The sequence below is a fragment of the Urocitellus parryii genome, chromosome 1 (genome assembly GCF_045843805.1).
Source record: "Urocitellus parryii isolate mUroPar1 chromosome 1, mUroPar1.hap1, whole genome shotgun sequence".
NCBI lineage: Eukaryota > Metazoa > Chordata > Mammalia > Rodentia > Sciuridae > Urocitellus > Urocitellus parryii.
This window is the reverse complement of record NC_135531.1, coordinates 22,234,060-22,254,036: the sequence shown is the minus strand read 5'-3', so window position 1 is coordinate 22,254,036 and position 19,977 is coordinate 22,234,060. Positions and strand designations below refer to the sequence as shown.

The window sequence follows — 19,977 nt, the reverse complement described above, 5'->3', positions numbered from 1 at the left end:
AGACAAGAGCAGCTATGTGGAAACCTGAGGGAAGAGTGTCCCAGGCAGAGAGAAGAGCATGTACAAAGGCTAAGATACGAGAGTGTGCTTGGTACATCTGAGAAGCAAAGAAAAGGTCGGAGTCGCTGCAGCATGAAACAAGAGTGACACGAAGGAAGTGGGAAGACGGATGGCACCAGATCAGAGGGTGGCCCTGAGCCAGGGCAAGACATTCAGATTTGATCCTGCTTTGATGGGCAACCAGCACAAGACTTGAAGCAGAAGACTGGCACTAGAAATGGGCTTAGAATACAGCCTGGCCGCCACATGAAAGATGATTTGTAAGCAATTAGCAGAAGAGGTAGGGAGATGAATGCAGGGTCCAAATGAGAGAAGATGGTGACCAGGAATAGGACGGGGTCTCTCAACCTCCACACTAATGACAGTTTGGACCATAGGATCCTCGGTTGTGGGAGGCTGTTCTATGCATTAGAGAAAGACTGGCTTAATGGCAAAGTGAGTTCCTCCTCTCCACTTCTGACCATCAAAAATGTCTCCGGACAATGCCAACCCTCCTGTGGAGAGTAAAACGGTCCCTGTTGAAAATAAGTAGAATGCTAGCTGTGTTGGTGACAGGAGTGGTCAGTTCTGCACATATTTTAAAATAGAGCAGACAAGATTTACTGTTAAGAGCAGACACAGAGTAGAAGAAAAAAGGAGCCAACGAGAAGTTAATTCTAAGGGTTTTGAGCTGGACAACTGGAAGAATGGAGCTGACAAGTACAGAGATGGGAAAGACCGAAGGAGGGGGTATCAAGACCGTTGCTTTGAACGAGTGAAATTTGAGATTCTCATTAGGCATCCAGATGGAAAGTGCAGATTCAAGTGAAGATTCAAGGAAATGGATGTGTATATTTAAGAGCTATTTACATAGATACAGAGATAGATGTCATAAATAGAGGATAAATATGAGGAAGACAGATAACTAGATGATTATATAAATAGATGAGTAGATGAATAAATGATCGATCAGTTGATTCAAAGATAGATAGACCAATTGATTTGGGACAGATGGAGGTGTGCAAGATATGAAGCTAGAGAAGAGTAACTATAGATGAAAGCCTAGAACATTCTAATAGTTAACTGTACAGAAAGCAGCAGAGGATCCTGAGACTAAACAGTAGGTTCAATTTAGAGAAAACCCCTGATCATATGGCACCACTAAAGCAAAGAGAAAATGCATTTTAAGTAGGAATAATTAATTGTGTCCAATGGTGCTGAGAATCATCAAATTAGATGAAAAAAAGAGTGTCCATGAGCAATGCACATTTCACTGAAGACTTGAAAGCAGCAGTTTCAGTGAAGTGTCCCAACAACTAGGTAAAGAGACGTGGTTATTCTTGCAAGCCAATAAGAGATTTGAAGTGCCTTTCTATAGCACTCTGAAGCTGTTATCCACAACAACTGTGTGAGGTAAACATGGCTGAGTAGTGTATATTCCAGATGGGAATAATTTGTAAAGGGCTAGTCAGGGATAAGGCTGTGACTGAAAAGATGGGTCTTGCTCCAGCTTTCCAGACAAGTCCCACATTTTAAAGGCAACAAGATGGGAGTCGAACGAAAAAGCCACTGAAGTTCTTCAAACTGAAAAGAAATCATAGATCACACTGAGGCATAGGAACCTGGTTCACATCCAACAGATCCTTCTCCAAACAGGCTCTGAATCAATGAGCCAAATCCCCACCATGAAGAAACATGGTCATTCCAGCAAACCCCATCCTTGCACAATGGGGAAAGCAGTGAGGCCAAGTACGGAAGAAATTGCTATCCTCCTCCCAGAATGATTGAGAATCAGAAAATTCTACAAAAAAAAAAAAAATCTGGAATAAATATGAGTGAAAAAACCATGGGATAAATTTGCAGAGAAGTTTCATTAATTTTTCTCCAAATACATTCTGACCAGGGAAGAGACAAAAAACACAAGGCCGTTATTTTACTCTGCTTGAGAGCCTAATTTTCCATTCAGATTAGCTACCCAACAGGCAGGAAAGGCCCCAGGGCCCACAGAGACAGGCAGCACAGTAGGTGATACAGGTAAAAGCAACTGGCAGGAGACTCCTTGTGAGAAACATCATCAGAGTGAGATTTAGGATCCCTCCCCAGGCAGCTCAAAATCCTCACTATGACAGAGGAGAAAGGACCAAGACCAAGGGTCATGGAGTCTTCATTTTCTCTAGGCCATGAGACTAGTAGGGGCAGAACTGGATGTCCTCAGGCCCACTTTGGACTTGACAGAAGAATACAAAAGAATAGCTCACCCATACGCATTATCTGGGAGAATGAATGAAACTGATGTGCTTAAAAGCTTCTTCTTGACATTGGTTTGGGCAATGACTTTTTTGTTTTTTTTTTTTTAATATGACACCAAAAGCACAGGCAACAAAAGCAAAACAGACTAGTGCATCCAACTAAAAAGATTCTGCAGAAGGAAAGTCAACACAATGAAAGGCAATCTATGAAATGGGAGAAAACATTTCCAAACCACATATTCAATATTAGATTAATATCCAAAATATATAAAGAACTCCTGTAAATCAATAGAACAAAACACACATTAAAACTTAGCAAAGGGGGCTGGGGATGTAGCTCAAGTGGTAGCACGCCCGTCTGGCATGCGTGCGGCCCGGGTTCGATCCTCAGCACTACATACCAACAAAGATGTTGTGTCCACCGAGAACTAAGAAATAAAATATTAAAATTCTCTCTCTCTCTCTCTCTCTCTCTCTCTCTCTCTCTCTCTCTCTCAAAAAACAACAACAAAAAAAAACAAACAAAAAAAAACTTAGCAAAGGACTTGAATAGATACTTCTTCAAAGAAGACATAGAAATGGCCAGCAGATATGAAAAGCACTTAACTTCATTTAATATCACAGAAGTTCACATCAAAATCATAAGGAGATATTTCTGGTGAGGGTTGGGAGTTGAGCCCGCTCCAAAGACTAACTTCCCCATCCCCCGAGAAGAGCCGTCCAATGGTGAGCCCTGCTGGCTCACATGATCCTTACCCACCAATGAGACTAGCCCTGCTGGCTCACTGATTCTTACCCACCAATCAGACTAGCCCTGCTGGCTCACATGATCCTTACCTACCAATCAAACTAGCCCTGCTGGCTCACATGATCCTTACCCACCAATCAGACTAGCCCTGCTGGCTCACTGATTCTTACCCACCAATCAGACTAGCCCTGCTGGCTCACATGATCCTTACCCGCCAATCAGACTAGTCCTTCTGACTCACATGATCCTTACCCACCAATCAGAAAGCACCCCATGCCAACTGTCAAACCATTAAACTGTCATAACTGTCAAACCACCCTGGCTCTATAAATATGCAGAGCTGTTCCTCAATAAATGGGCATTTTCTTCGAGGAGCCCTGTTCGTTCTTTCAGTGAGGATATGGAGAAAAGAGAACCCTTATATACTGTTTGTGGGAATATAAATTAGAATCACCTTTATGGAAAATAGCATGGAGATTACTAACGAAAGCTAAAGGTAGAATTAGTATATGATTCAGCAGTTCAACTTGCACTCCTCTTTTCATTGTAGAAATATTCACAATAGTCAAATTAGAGAAAAAAACTAAATGTCCATAGATATGAGGCATATAATTCCAGAATCCCCTTATATACCCAAACCTAGAGGTGCTCAAGTCCTTTAAATAAAATACTGTAATATTTGCATGTAAGCTATGTACATCTCTTATATACTTTAAATCATTTCTTGATAAAACATACACAGGACTAGCATGCCAAAAGCTACAGAATATTGATAAAATAAATCTAGGAAGATCTAAATAAACCCAGACACAAACATGGTTCATGGATTGCAAGATTCAAAAGTAGCAAAGTTACCAATTCTCCCCATGTTAATATACAGGTTTAATATAATTCCTATCAAAATCTCATCAAGTTGTTTGTATATAAGATCATTTTTAAATTTACACATAAAGACAAAGGAGCTAGAATCTGCCAAACTCTTTTGAAAAAGGAGAATGAAATGAGAGAGTCGAACTAATATCAAGATTATACAGTCAAGTAATGAAGACTGTGGGAAGTTGGTGGAACAGAACCTAAAACTTAGAAATGGACTCACAGAAGTATGTCTGATTGATTTTTACAAAAGTGTGAACGCAATTTAAGGGAGGAAAGACAGCTTTTTGACTAATGGTTCTGGAGCCTTTAGACATCCACGGGTAAAGAAAAGCAGAGGAAGAAAGGGAAGGAGAAAGGGGGCAGGAAGGAGGGAAGGAAGGAAGAAAGGGAAAGGAGGGAGGGAGGAAAAGAGGAAGGTACAGGAAAGGGAAAGAGGCCGAGAAGGAGGGAGGGAGGGGAGTGGAGAAATGAACTCCCACCTAAGTCTCACCTCACATACAAGGATTAACTCAAAGGGGATCACAGACTGACATGTAAAATGTAAACATGGGAGGTGATGGGAGGGAGGAGAGAAATGGGTATGGCTATAAGGACAATATCGAGGGAATCTTGTGATGGAAACATTGACATCTTGACTGCATCCGTATCAAAATCCTGACTGTGATACTGTACAGTAATTTTGCAAAATGTTGCCATTGGAGGAAACTCGTTAAGGGTATGCCAGGTCTTTCTCGACTCGTTCTTAAAACTAAATGTGAGTCTACAACTATCTCAAATTAAGAGTCTGATTTCAAGAAAAAAAAACCCTGAAAATCCCTCATTCAAAATTTTAGTACACATTGGAGTTCAAAACAAGAAAGGAAACCTCAATGAGCCAAACGAGAAAGGAAAACATAGGCCAGAGTGGAGTGGGAGCTGAAGCTGCCTGGTTCTGGAGAGATCCATGACCATTCAGACTAGGAATCAGGATTTAATTTCCCAGGAAGGGCTGGAAATGAGGCAAAGGGTTGTGACACAGTCAAAAACAGTACTCACTTTGATAAAGCTGCAGCTAAGAAATACTATGAGCAGGAATTAAAGAATGTCCTATTAGCAGAAAACAAGTTTTTGTTTACTGTCCCAGATACAGAGTCCAGAGCATAGGTGCCTAAACCAGGCCACTGGTGGAAGTAGAGTTCCCCAAAACATCAAGTCCCAAACAATCCCATGGAGTGTTTCTCGTGAAGTCATTCAGTGACTGGGCTCTAAAATATTCCAAAATCATCTTGGACACCACGTGGTTCTCCTATACTTAGAACAAATCTCAAATCTGAATCTGGAAATGCCCACACGGTGGTTCCCACTGATCCTCTGGGGCTCTGTGCAGTTAAAAAAGTTCCAGCTCTGCATACCCAAGTCTGGAGTAATGTTGAGCAGTATGTCATTTCCTTGGAAAGCAAGGAGAAATTGAGAGCAGTGGTTTGCACCTTTGGCTGCTTGCTATAATCACCTGAAGAAAACAGTTCCTTCTTAGCAATGTTGGATAACACCACTAATAAACACCCACTGTTTCTGTTGGTCCAAAGACCACACTGCTCTAACCCATGAAAAGGCACCTTGGTTTAAAGTTCCTAGGCTCTTAATAGCATGATAATTATTTGCATGCCTAGTGCAGAGAATGAGTTCCCACATTAGTGTTCTCCAGAACAGTGTGGATTCTGCATGCTTGTCTCTTGGATTTTTTAGTTCTATGTGCCCATCCTTCCAGATCAGGGGCTCTTTCTTCTGCTGTGCTGGTGACAGAGGGTAAGGTGATAATGATACTTATTGGTTGGCTTTCATGATTGTGTCACAGAAATGAGAGATCTAGGACTACAAGGCAAGATGTGACATGAAGCTAGGGTGAACCCAGTGAATGAGGATGTCTCCCAGTTCCACCAAGCACTACAAGAAGCTGAAAAGCAGAAGAGGGGCTCATTCATGATTTTTTTAATGTTTATGGTCTAATTAGGGGAAATGCTAAAAAGAAAATCTACATTTGAATATCCAGATGTACACAAAAAGCCATTAAAAAATTCTTTCCATTTACTGTACATAGCAATTCATTCCCAGGGGTCCTTCAGAAGATTTAAACGGTTGTACAATGTTTACAAGAGTTTTCCCACAGTATTCCAGCAAAGCCAAACTCTACAGATACAAGATAAACACAGACCAAAATTTTGAAGAACAAAAATTCTTAGCAAAATGACAGTAATGGTGGAAGGACTTGGGACAAGTGCCTTCTGTATGAATGCAAGGTCACTAGCTGCTTTGCTTGGAAAACCTTGGATACCTGTCACCTTCAGCGCTCTGGAGTGTTCCCCTGAAGTCACCCTCCCCGCCCACGCTGTGAGCACCAGTCACTGTCTCCTACTTCGGCAAGAGGAAAAACCTCAAAAACCATCAGCACGGTCCCTAAGCATGCTGGCCATCGCTTGCTGGCAGGATGTCACTGCAGCCGCTGCCAGAATCAAGGGAGAACAAAGGGATGGAACTCATTTTAAATACAGGTTTAAACTTTGGAAAAGTCACCCTCTGAGAGGTGATGTATAATAGTAGAAAACTCAGGATTAAGTTAACTTGCACAATAAAATTATTTGGTATTTCCAAACGACCTCATCTGCTAAAAAAAAATGGGGAGGAGGACAATGTACGTAAACCTCATCATAAACCACACATTCCAGGGACTGGTGTTCTAGAAACAGGGGTGCATCTGCTTCGGTAAAGTCGTATTTATGAAAAGTCAGTGAGCAGTAGTTTGCCAACCCCTCCTCTGAGGCTGGTTCTGTCATTATATCCATTTATAGATTTACAGATAACAAATAAAAGTGCACAGGGATCCACTCACAGCCTAAGATGCTACGTGAACTCTGATAATGAAGTACATATAGTCAACTATTATATCATAGCAGCTTCTCTTGTCACCATTATTATTAGTAAAACTCTAAAGCAGTTCAAATTTGGATTTTTCTCATTCCAAAGGTGCTGGCCAGCCATCCAATGAACAAAACCCTCAGAGTTGACCCAGAGATTGAAGACCCAACTCATGTCCTCCATTTTCTCCTCCACCTGCCCCTCTGGTTCTCTTGCACTAAAACCCTCAGTGTCCTTACTATCTGCACCTCCCAAATAAATCACGTTCTCTCCACCCCTTTGAAGGTCCAGATCAAGACATCACAAGGGCCCAACTGTCATGCATTGATACAGCTATGAACCTGTGGATAAAGGATCTAACAGGCTGAGGGTCTAAGGGTCTGGAGCAGGGGCAGATGATTAGCCCAAGCACTCACCAGTCCATGGCAGGCGCTGAGGGCTGCAGTCCCAACTGTGGTTCCCTGCTGCAGAACTGTGCCCCTGAGATGGCAGGGAGGCCCCGAGGAGGCCAACATTTTAACATGGGAGAGGTTCCCATATCTCTTCTCCACGATGTAGCTATTGGAAAGAAATCTCTGATTGACTGTCAGGTTGAAGAACAGGTCCTTCTCCTCGTGTGAAATTTGGTAGTAGACCCAGTCCTCTGAGGAACCCAAGTCTCTCTTCCTTCTGCTGCTGGGGACAGGAAGGTGCAAGCTATATGACAGGAAATGCCCACTCTCATCTACTTGGACAGGACCCACCACCTGGTATTCTGGCAGGGTCTTGATAAAATGTTCTGAAAGAAAAAAAGAAGAAACTGAACCAGTTGAGTCCAAAGCAAAACAAATCCACTTCCACTTAGAACTCAGATTATAGTCTGATAACCATATGGATATCATCAATACTGATTTCCCTGAGCAACTCAAATTTGCACAGTGCTTTCTGGTTGGTGACATGGCAGCAGTTGGAGCTGACACTAAAGTGAAGCTCTAGATATCAATAATTTATCAGGGATGATGTAAGATGAGCATGAATTTTGCAGAATACCATTGGAGAAGAGGCAAGATCAGCATGACAAACAGGGACATCATGAGTCTAGAATTCATTGACAAGTCACAGAGCTTCACTGTATGACAAGGTACTTAAAAGACTCAGAAACTTCCTTCTAAGTCAAGTTAGAGGAAAAAGCCTAAAACATGGTGAACCCATCACATACAGATGATCCTCACACCAATGTCAGCTTAAGCGTGATACAGCACAGACCACTTTAAAAATAATTTGGGGTCGGGCATGGTGGTGCACACCTGTAATCCCAGCAACACAGGAGCCTGAGGCAGAAGGATAGCAACTTCAAAGCCAGCCTCAGCAATTTAGTGAGCCCTAGCAACTCAATGAGACCCTGTCTCTAAATAAAATGTTAAAAAATGAAGAAGGGTGGGGGGCTGGGGATGTGTGTGGCTCAGTGGTCAAGAGACACTGGGTTCAATCCCCTGCACAAAAAAAAGAAAAAGAAAAAAAAAGAAATTGAGGTTTTTTTCTTAATGTTTACAAAACACACAAAAGAAGATGCTAAAGGAATATATTAGGGTCTGAAGCAATGGCTTAAAAATAAGATAACTATCACTTTAAAAATGCAAGACAGAATCCGGTGGTTCCAGAGAGTGAGGCAGGAGGATTGCAAGTTCAAAGCCAGTCTCAGCAATTTAGTGAGGCCCTAAGCAATTCAGCAAGACTGTCTCAAAATAAAAGGGCTGGAGATATGGCACAGTGGTTAAGCACCCTTGGCTTCAATCCCAGGGACCAAAAAAGGAAAAAAACATGCAATACACACACAAAGGTAAGCCTTTGACTCACCCAAATTTAAATCCCCACCACTGCCTCCTTATTTTGATGTTTGAGAATAACAATGGAGCTAACTAGCCAGGAATCAATCGTCATACTCTAGATTATAGACTAAGCAAAACAAACCATTAAATGTGTAGTAAAATAACCTAATCTTTTGCTTCAGGGGGGAAAAGGGGGAAATAAAAAGAAAAAATAACATTTTTCACCTCCCAACTAAAACCCCTGGAACCTTCTAACTTGCATTACTTTGCTAATGTTCTTTCCCAAAAGATCTAAATGTGTTTTGCATTATATCAAAATTCTGTTTACACTTTACAGATGCAATTCAGCTTCTTTCTCTTCATTCCCCTGATGACCCTTGAAGTCCTCCCCCTTTGCCTGCACCTTTATTTCTGTACCTCCCAGAACAGCCTTACTTGACATTGCCTTTTGCTATTTAATCCTATTTATCCCTGAATCTTTTGGAGACCAGAATCTTATACATCACAGGTATTTGGTTCATATAAGCGGATGTATCAATAAACAGTTTATAGCCAGTGGGCTAAAAGAATTGAACTTGATGGGAATGCAGTTTAAAGGAGCTCTCCCCTCAGAAAACAATGGCATTCAAATATTGTTTATGAAATCATCCTTCTCCACCTTGGATGAAATATGGGGTGGAGTACAGTGTTTCCATTCTCAGGTACTAATAAATAGTCTCAATTTTTCAAGTATAAAAGTTCAGACCAATTACATCCAACTGGGACTTTTAGGCCCAACTTATCACATAGCAACAAAGACAAATCTTAAAAACAGTGCTCAATAAAATAAGAAACAAGACAAGTTAATACAGAGCTAATTATATTCATGAAATGCCCGTGCACATGAGTACACACACACAATAATAGAAATAATAGGAAATTTTTCAGAACATGTGCAAATAAAAAGTACATATGGAACCTGTTAAAATGGGTTTTCATGGAGAGGAACCAAGTAGGGATGGAGAACAAAAATTTATAAATACATATCACAAAAGAGAGTTGTACAAATTAATGATGCCAGTGTGCCATGAACTAAGGAGTGTAACTGACTCAGTCTGCCCTCTATCTCCCACTCACTGCCCCAGAAATGTCTGGGCACATCTAATATTGGCCCTTCCCTGGCCTTCCAAGTTCAGACCTGAATGAAGAGAGGCGTGGCCAGTTGGGAGCGTGGGTGTGGCCAGCTTCTGCAGTACTCCCCTCCAGTTGCTTTTCTCTTCTGCAGCTCACAACAGTGGGCTGGCTGCTCCAGGTGTTGACCCCCCTTCTCAGGAGTAGCTCTCTGAGCTCTGGGTGACCTCTGTCACTGGGGATTGTCCTCAATGTGGGCAATTCCTCCTCCAACGGACAATCCTTAGACTTTCTATCTGTCACCCCTGTACTATAGCTGATTCACCCCTATAGGATGTCCTCTTTGGCATTTTTCAAGATGATCCAAGTTGCCTCCCATGGGGCCCAAATCAGGCTCACAGGAAATAACCATGATCCGTTCCCAGTCCCACAAAGTCAGGGAAATCACATCATTCCTTTAAGGTCATCCCATTGGTTGGCTCTGTCACCAAATGCCATTCCCACTGGGCTTTTGCCTATCTGCATATTCAAGCTCCTTACTCCCCAGATCCACCTCAAACTCTTTGAGCTCTCTGAAGGCCCCTTCCTTTGCCTTAGATGGGAGCACAGTAGAGGGTAATGCCCCAGTACTCTGGCTTTCTCCTGAGAAAGTCACTCTCCAGTATCTTTCCATTGACCTTTAAGCCTCTCATGTATGCACAAGAAAGGGGAAGGCTTAGAGTCATATCTAAGTCATATCATAGCTATGCTTACATGGTTCAGAATTCTCTTTGTGAATGTGTGGGACATTAACCTCTTTTCTTTTCTCTTTACACTTAAAGTCTCAGCAGAAACTGAGACCAAATTAAACATCTCAGTTTCAAACCATTTTACATATGCAAGTCTCTGCATCTCTGCACCAAAACAGAGAAACAAGTGTCTTTTCTAAAAACTAGTTTTTCCAGAAAGCCATTACTAAGCAGATGAAGGTGAACACAACCAAAATCACCTAAATTAAAAAAAAAAAATTCTGAGTAAAATGTTATACTCTTTGGGCAAAACTAAAAACAATTAAAAATGTTTTATTCAGGAATTTCAAGTTGTCATGAAGTGGAGACTGACAAATGCAATTTTAAATAGATCTCACAATTTTAAAAATGGCCCTAAATAGGACTGGGGTTGTGGCTCAGTGGTAGAGTGCTTGCCTAGCAAGTATGAGGCACTGGGTTCGATTCTCAGCACCACATATAAATAAATTAATAAAATAAAGGTCCATCGACAATTTTAAAAATGTTTTAAAAAATAGTTCTAAGTAGATAATTTTTGTGAATCCCTATGTCAAAACGGCGTTGTACATATTTAACAATCATGGCAATTACGCAGAAATATGAAAATAGTAGGATATAATAACAAAGGGGTAATCAATATATAATTGTGTCTTCATTACAATTGCAACTGTGATACACATACACATGCACACACATGAACCAAGCCTTTCAGATAATGTGTAAAAATGATGGTGATCTTTGGGGTGTGATTTTCCCTTTTGAAATTTGTCTTTCCTATACTGTTTTCCCAATTGCATGTAAATAGTGAAAAGGACCAGGTGCTATGCTGGCTCATGAGAGGATTAGAAAAGTGCCAGGGGAGGGGATAAGGAAGGGATGCCAACACTCCAATGCCTGCACCTGTGCCCATCCCAGCTGGCTGAGTCCCTAGGGAAGAACTAACCTAAGAAGGCATCTCTGCACAGTTCCTGGAGATGAGGAGAGAGTCGCAACAGTTAAGCACAGGGTCCTCTCAAACAGAAGGAGTTTGGTGTAACCGAAAGGGATGTCAGCAGGAGATAAGGATGTAGGGAAAAGTAAGCCAAAGGGTAGAGTGAGCCTTGGACATTCTTTCTGCAGTGTGCAGCCCCCCTGGCCATCCAGCAGAGAAAGGTAATAATCCCAGTTTTGAGTTAGAAAAACAACAACAACAAGAATGAACTTAGTTGAAGAGCTATTTTGACTTTTTGCTGAGAGAAACACATCCAAGTTTCCTGACTTGAAATAAGCCTAAGAGGATCTGCCTCTAAAGATATATCTCAGAGATTTAAATATGATTTTCAAGAGTACAAAATGAAAGAATAAGGCTTGCCTAAGCCCCGAAATCTATTGCCTAAAAGAGTAAAAAAGCAAACAAATTTACAGATTTTTTTTACCCAATTGCTTTTGGTGTAATGAGTTTTTAAAGAGAGCCAACATAAATTGACTGTGTGATAATAATATAATGATGATAATTATAGTAACTTTTTAATGAGCACTTCCCATGAGTCAGGTATAATCAGGCTTCCCTCATTCAATACTCAAAACAACTGTGTGGTATAAAAATCAGTTGTTGTGCCCATTGCACAGATAAGAAAACTGAGTCTAAAAATGCAACATTACTTGGGTCAAAATGCTGAGACTTCTATTTCAAAATTATGCTTTCCATCAAGGAATTGCATATGCATTAAGAGAAACAGATTCCAAGAGAGCAAACAGAGTTAGAGGAAGCAGCACTGCTCCTATGGATGATGACCAGGAAAGAATGGCTTGATCTCTTTATTTCTCAATTCACTAGACAATACGTGGAGATCAGAACTGTCTCTTAATTGACCATGGTAATGGGAGACACAATCAGCTTTCCCTTCTAATTTGCTTGCAAAGGAAGGTAGTTGGGAGGCTCCAATGTACTAATAAATGTAATGGATTTAAAACAATGCTTGACAAGTACCATTGACCAGCCAAACCCTAACATGGTTGGTATTAAAGATAGAAATTTGGTGACCTGGGATCTCAGGGCTCTACATATATGTAACCTCTAGGCAGAGACAGGAGTGAAGCTCATGCTCACCTTGACTTCCTTTGAGTCGGCACTCAGTTTAGATGAGTTACCTATTCCCACAGCCCTCAGCAGGACTCACAGGGGTTGTCATGTGGATGGAGAAAGAGGTGTCAGGAAATAACAGTAGTCCTAATTTTTTTATCATTTTTTATGGTCAAGTATGATATTAAGAGTATACCTGTCTGGTCTTCTCTAATCCTCAAAGTCCCCTGGGGGCAGTACCATTAACTGTGTCCCTCATTGCTATGGTTTATTCCTCTAATGTTCATATGCTGGAATCGTGGTCCCCAGTATGAGAGTGTTGAGATGGTGGAATCTTGGTGGGATGGGGCCTACTGGAAGTGGTTATGGTTAGGTCACTGGGGAGCCATGCTTGGAGAGAATGAATGTACTTCTTAGAGTATTCTGTTTAGTTTCCCTGAGAGCAAATCGTATAAAGAACAAGCCTAGCCCCTGAATCCCTCTTACTTCCTGTCTTCCCATGTGATCTCTCCCTCTCACACTTGATATCATCACGATGCATATGTTGTGACAGAGCCAGAGGCCCTCACCAGAATCTGAACCAATGGGACCCCTCATTTATTGTGTATTACCCAGTATCAGGTACTTTGTTATAGCAACAGAAAGTGAACCAATACACTCACCTTAGCCTCCACTCCTATCTGTGTAAAGAGACAATAAAGAGGGATGAGGGTAATCTGACCCAGAGCCTGTACTTTTAAGTTCTGTCCTTACCACTTCTTTGGGGTCTACTGAAGATGACTTCGTGGGGTGTCAAAAAGCCTGGGGGAAAGGCAGGGGACATCACAACCTGCACTAGGGTTTGTGGAAATAAAGGATAAACCCTTAAAAATTTATTTGCTTTGTTCAAAATCATATTTGGAAACCTAGTTCTTCATGAGAAATTCAGTGAAGCCTGTGGGCACAAGAGCTTTCAAAAATATAAAAACCAAGAGGTCTTTTACCCTTGGCTTGGAAAGGAACGAGAGGAAAGAGAATATTTGTCTGACAGCTTTTTTTCAGATTTAGGTTGCTCTTTTTTATGAAACATTCCACCAATTTCTGTGTCATCCTTATATAGTGGCCATGCTCACCTCTGTATAGTGCCCATTTTGGAACTTTGTTGACGCAGGATCATCTGTACTTATTCTTTATGTTTACTTTTATCTAAAAGATCAATTGGTTTTCTAAGACCCCCCTTGCTAAACAAAGTAATGAAATTCCTGTAACAGAGTGTTATGGGGCAGATGGCTCAGGAAACACACCAAGTCCCAGTTGTCCAAATTGAAGAGTCTTTTATTTAGCAGGCCAGCCAGTGACTGCCGCCCATAGGACCCATAACTGTCTCTAGAGGGAACAGCCCCAAGCCTGAGCATTTTAGGATATTTAAAGGCAAAAACCATATCTGGGTTGCCGTATCTGCAAGCAAGTAGGTAAAGAAGCTGAATTGGGCAGTTAGCGAGACAGTGCAATGGGTACATGGGTATTTCCCACAGGACTTTCCAGGTTGGCATAGCAACAAGCAAGCAGAAGGGAAGGGGGTCAAAACCCTAGTTCAGTACACAGTAGACAATGGTTACTAACATCTACACAATAAATCTCTGAAAAGGTACATTGTCCAAGAAAAATGGAAACCAAAGAGAACAATTTTACATTGTATAAGAATTGCTATTTTGTGTTGCCAGGTATGTTATGCTAGGTAACTACTAATGGGTACAGAGGTGGGCTTTCTGGTAGGAGAAGCATTTCTTATATGATATGAAGTCTCAGAGTAAAATGGGATCTGATTGGTCATTGTCCATATAGCCTGGCCCATAACAAGAGGTTTGTTCTCATAATTATTTTCCATGGGTTTTTATAACCATACAACTGTATTTTTATTATAGAAATTGACTTATGTTGACAAGTTGTAGAGAATCATGTTAGTCCCTTCGAAGTTATAGAATTCTCCACAGAAGATTGGATTTGCCCACCAATCCTATGAAAACTCATATGCCCACCGGACAAGATTACTATAATTAACAAAATGAAACTGCAAAGTCTCTTCTGACATTAAGAAGATATCTAGAATCCTTTGCTTCTTGCAAAAATTTTTTTTGCAAGTAGCATAAATAAATGATTATAGCTCTTGTCTTGAAACACTGCAATACTCCTTCTGTTTTGTGGGGGTTTTTTTTGGGAGGGGGAGTAGGTACCAAGGATTGAACTCAGGGACACTCAACCACTGAGCCACATCCCCAGCCCTATTTTGTATTTTATTTAGAGACAGGGTCTCACTGATTTACTTAGTGCCTCGCTTTTGCTGAGTCTGGCTTTGAACTCGAGATCCTCCTGCCTCAGGTTCCTGGCTCCATCTGTTCTTATGCAAGCCTGTGCACCCTGGAGCACATCTTTAACGTGGGATAAAGTGCCTGCCCTGTTGATGGCATCAAATTGTCAAGAGCAAAACAGACCATGGAAGTGACTGGTGCCTTGTTAACCCTGTAGATGGTCCCTGACTTTCAATGTTCCACTTCATGGTGGTGCAAAAGCAATAAACATTCAGTGGAAACTACTTTGAATTTTTATTTTTTCCAGAGCCAGTGATGTTTGGTATGATACTCTCTTCTGATGATGATGAGCAGCAGCAGCAAGCCCCAACTCCCAGTCAGCCACACAAGTGAAGCCAGAATTAAGACAGGCAGTCAGGATAGATAGGTAAATCAAGGAAGCCAATTTGAGTGAGTCCAGGAAGTCAGAGACTGTCCCCTGAGGGATTGAAATGCCTTCAGAGCCCCTCCTCCACCCTTATCAAGAACCTGTTCCTGTTCCAACCTGTCCCAGTAATTGCCTCTCTCTACATTGAGTAGTAAAAGTTGTTAATTAATGTGTCCTGGGCTGCTCCACCCTGCCCTTGCCCCTTCAGCTACCTGTTTCCCACCTTTTGGTAACCCCACCAAACATCCCCTGGACCTAGTCACTGTGCAGGAAGGAGAAAGATAAGGGGAAGAGAGCAGGAAAACAAAGGAAGTCTAAGACTTATAAAAAGGTGGAACACCCTTGCTTCTTGGGATACCAGGATACCAGCTCTGGCCCCCTTCTCCCTCTGGGAGAAGTTTATGCTACCCTTTTTTAAAATAAACCCTGCTTTATATGCTTGCCTCTGTGCGCTTCTCTAATGTTCAAACTTCAACATGTAGGGAAGCAGGACTCATCACCTGTAACCAGAGGCATCACAACTACAGGCAGAAACAGCCATACCTGGTAATATATTGTGTTTCTAAGCTGGGATGTAGGTGAGGTTTTGGTGCATTAATACATTTTCAACTTAGGATACTTTCAACTTCAATGGGTTCATCAGAATGGAACACCGCTGTATACTGAGAGCATTTGTACAGAAATAAATAAACCTAAGGGGATATTATTGGCTTTAGAACAAAGGCAGTATATTATGCACAAGGTTAATTTTTTCTTTTGTTTTGGTACTTCGTTGTGAATCAAAAAAACCTTGGAAAAGTCATAGTACATTCTTACATCAGAAATGAGTGATGTGGAGAAACTACTGAGCAGACTTAGTGGAATCTGCTGGCTTCTAGTCCCTGAAAGGATTTGCTTTATCTTTGGTCAACCCTGGGAACTAGAAGGACCCTTCAAGATTATCTAATATGTGGATTATCTGGATCTGTTTCCAACTATGAGGCCCTGTGTTGCCTGCTTCAACCCCCTAGTGAAGTGGAATTTGGTAGTTGCTCAAAAACTACATCCTGACTCAGACTAACCACCTAGGCCTCCCATTTCTCATCTGTAAAAATAAAGATGAGAAGGTTAAGTGAGATGATTTCTGAAGTAGCTTGCAAGGTGACATATTCAGGATCTTAATGTAATTAAAAAATGTTGTCAGAGTGGAAATGGAATGTCATTTGGGGGCAAAATCTAGGTCACCCTATTCCCTGGAAACTTTAGAATCCCCTTATAATTATAGAGAAGAGTTCACCCTCTCCTGTCTTCTCCTAAGTCTCTCCTCTTTCTACCCCTTTGTTCTAAATGGAAGTCTGTTTAGAAATTTCTCCTTAGCACCAAGAGTGGACTGTTTGTAAATCCATTAATGAATTAAGATTGGTGAAATGCCTTCTAAAAACAAATTATTTTTAAATTTAAATACATATGCATCACTAATAAACCTGAAGCACTTTATGTTAATTTTCAATATTAAATATCCTCAGGTGACTAAGGAAAAGACTCCCTTCTCACTTTCCAGAGAGGAACCAGTAAGGTTGAGGAGTCCACTCCATACCAGGCTGAATTCCCTTAATAAGATGTGCAGCAAGTGGGGCTGAAACCAGTGCAGGAGAATGTATGTCTTTGAACCAAATCCTCTCCAAATGCCCTGGGAAGTGCTTGCAGGCTTTGTTTGTGCTGCCTCAGAAGAGAGACTTTTCACAAAGGGACTGTTTTTCAAAGAACAACAAGCGCTGCTATTTTAAACTTGGGGGTGGGAGATTATATCTCCACCGTTTACACAAACCACTGCTGGCTGATTGACATCTCACCCCAGTGTTTGCAGGCTCCAGCTTCCAAGTAAAGCAAAGGGAGGGAGGGACTTGCATCAGATAGCTCTCAAAGCTGCAGTTGTCCAGTTCCCCAGCAGAATTTGAACATTGCAACGTGGGCAGAAAACCCAGCCTAGAAACCCCCTAAACTTGAACAAGCTGGCAAAGTTTGTCACCCAAGTGGTTCTGGGAGTTAAAAGGTTGTCAGAAAAGAACCCTTCCCAAGACCTGACCACAGTTAGCAAACACTGGACTTCATGAATGCTAACTGAGTGCTTGGTGGTGGGGGAGGGGTGGTGAGTGTTATTCCTAATATTTCAATGGGGTAGTGCTGCAGCACCGTAGGAATCAGGCTCCAGTTCAAAACCTTGCTCTACCATTAGCAGGGCTCATAAACTCTCCAATCTTCAGCTTCCCCATCAATGAAGTAGGGGCTGAGTGCCGCAAAGGTTTCTGCAGTCTGAAGGCTTCGGCTAGTGGTCAGATGGGCAGATACACACAGGCCCTTGCTGTTGCTCTTTCTTTATCAGAGGCACAATAAACTCTCCAGCAAATAGAAAAAAAAAGTCTCTGACCTTAGGAGTCCAAAGTGTGTGTGGGGGGGGGGGGCGGGGGAGCAGAGGCCACAGTACCACCTTACTCCAAGCTTTAGGTTTAAAAAATAATATTAAAAACAACAAGCTACGGGCTGGGGATGTGTCTCAATGGTAGAGTGCTTGCCTAGCATGTGTGAGTAACTGTTCATTTCTCAGCACCGGCATATAAATAAATAAAATAAAGGTCCATCAACAACTAATAAAAATATATTTTTTAAAAATGACAAACTACCCAGCACACCGCCTCCAATGGTTTCTATAACATGCATTTCACAATCTTCAAAAGGAGAACCAGCCAGCTGCCAGGCAGGACCGGAACAGTGAAGCCCTATGGGGGTAAATTCCCCCCACAAGGGCTGTTATTTTAAAAACACAACCCTAAATCTTTCCAGGAAATCAAAACACAGCCAAGCGTGCTCAGCAGGAGGGCGGAATCACATTTCCCCTTCCCTGACCAGGAGTTTAAGACTAACTAGAAACCCTGCACTGACCGCCGGTGCCCAGTTGGAACTTCTTTAGAAAACGGATTTTTTTTTTTTATGTTCAGAATTTTAAAAATAGGAGGTTGAAACAAAGCAGCAAAGAGAAGACAAGAGAGAGAGAGAGAGAGAGAGAGAGAGAGAGAGAGAGAGAGAGAGAGATCGCCAGCTCACTCTTGAGTCTTTCAAAGCCCGCAGTGTCATCCGTGTGAAAGGGCGCGGGACACTCCCTTTTAGTGGGAATCACCGTCCTCCCCCAAGTGCTGGCTCGGGAGAAAGGCAAGCGCACCCACTGAGCTCCCAACCCACGTTTCCTTAAACTGGGCAGAAAGCGGTGTGCAGGGTGCAGCTCCACCGGGTGGGGGAAGGGAGAAGGGAGCGAGCGAGTTTCCACAGGTCTCACCACCCCCGTTTTAAAAGGAAAGAAGGAAAAGCCACTGACCTTGCCTCGGGTCTGGGAAGCGCACCGGGTCCGGCTGAGGTTGTCTCCCATAGCAAAGCGCCCCAAAGTTAAGGAGCTGGGCCACCACGGACAGGTTTGCAAGCCAGCTCCTCCGGACACATGGCATGATTCAGTTGTTGGGAAGAAGGAGAGTCAAAAGTTTTAGCCCTAGTTCCCCAAATCAAGGGCTCGCCTGTGGCCGCGCAGGAAGATGCAGGGGTGCATGGTCCAGGCGTGGGGAGGGAGCGGCTGCAAAGCTGCTGTGGATCCCCCTTTAGTTTTTTTTTTTTTTTTTTTTTTAAGCAGAAAGGGGCTAGGTACCTTTTTCCCCTCCCTCCTCCTGAAAGGGGAGTGAATCAGCTGACAGTGTCCGCTTTCGGCGGGGTGTGGAGTGGGTGGGAGCGGGAGGGTGCAGCCCACCCCAGATCCCCACCCCTCTGCCTTCGCACCCCGCCCGCGCGGCCTGCAGCCAGCTCCGTGCATCTTCCTCCGGGACTCCCACCCCCGCACTCCTCCCGCCCCTCCCAGAGCCCAGGCGGGCCAAATAGGGGAGACCCGGGAGATCCACCCTGAACCGCACTGGAGGAAGTTGCTCACGGAGGCCCCCAGGCCAGCCCCTCATCGGGTGGAAGGACAGGCGCAAATGCTGAGTATGATCATGAACCACTGGGGACCCAAGTCCCTTGTCTCCCCAGCTCCGCGCTGCTGCCTGCTTTCCTGCCCAGTTCCTTAACTTTTTCTAACATTGCTCTGCCAATGCTCTCTCTGTTCACCAGCACTGACCTCTCCAGAATCCTCTTCCAAGGCACCCACTTGAAAACTAATAGACAGTTTTCCTCTTTGCCAAGTCACACAAAGAGAAATGGTCCCAGCTAATTTGCTAGCTTGACTCTGGACAAGTCCCCATCATCTGCACAGTGAGGTGACTAGGGCAAATGGCTGTGGGACCTGAGTCTGCAGGTCAGCGCATGCTTTTCTACTTTGAAAATCTCATCTTTCCTAGCCCACCTCGGTTCACTCAAAAGGAAACGAAGAAAGTGGTATCTCAGGAAGGTATCTATCCGATCTGCTTGTGAGGCTCAAGCTGTGAGAGAATGCCACAAACCAGGGTGCTTGCCAGGCATCTAGAGAATTTACTAGGATAGTCCAGCCAAGATTTTTCACTTCTGGGCTGAAACAGGCATCCTTACTCCATTCAGGAGGAATTTGGCCTCCATACAGAGGTCTCCCTGGCTGACAGCCAACCACATGAATTCACGAAGAGGTTTGAGACACCAGCTCACCCAATCCTACATAAAGCAGGTGGCCAAGTCAACCACAGTGGCTCAAATGCAAAGTAGCTCCCCCAGGCCTGGGATGAGT

At 42.8% G+C, this 19,977-nt stretch overlaps 1 protein-coding gene across 1 annotated transcript in view; it reads right to left on the bottom strand.

Annotated features, from left to right (window-relative positions):
* The window catches only part of Adamts12 (ADAM metallopeptidase with thrombospondin type 1 motif 12), a 321,421-nt gene extending 302,679 nt beyond the window's left edge, over positions 1 to 18,742 (bottom strand). The window contains exons 1-2 of the mRNA XM_026390159.2: positions 18,616 to 18,742; positions 7,221 to 7,582 (exon numbers count right to left, since the gene is read on the bottom strand). Of these exons, the coding sequence (XP_026245944.2) occupies positions 7,221 to 7,582; positions 18,616 to 18,742 (489 nt within the window). The remainder of the gene's footprint in view (positions 1 to 7,220; positions 7,583 to 18,615) is intronic.
* Positions 18,743 to 19,977: the final 1,235 nt, after the last annotated feature.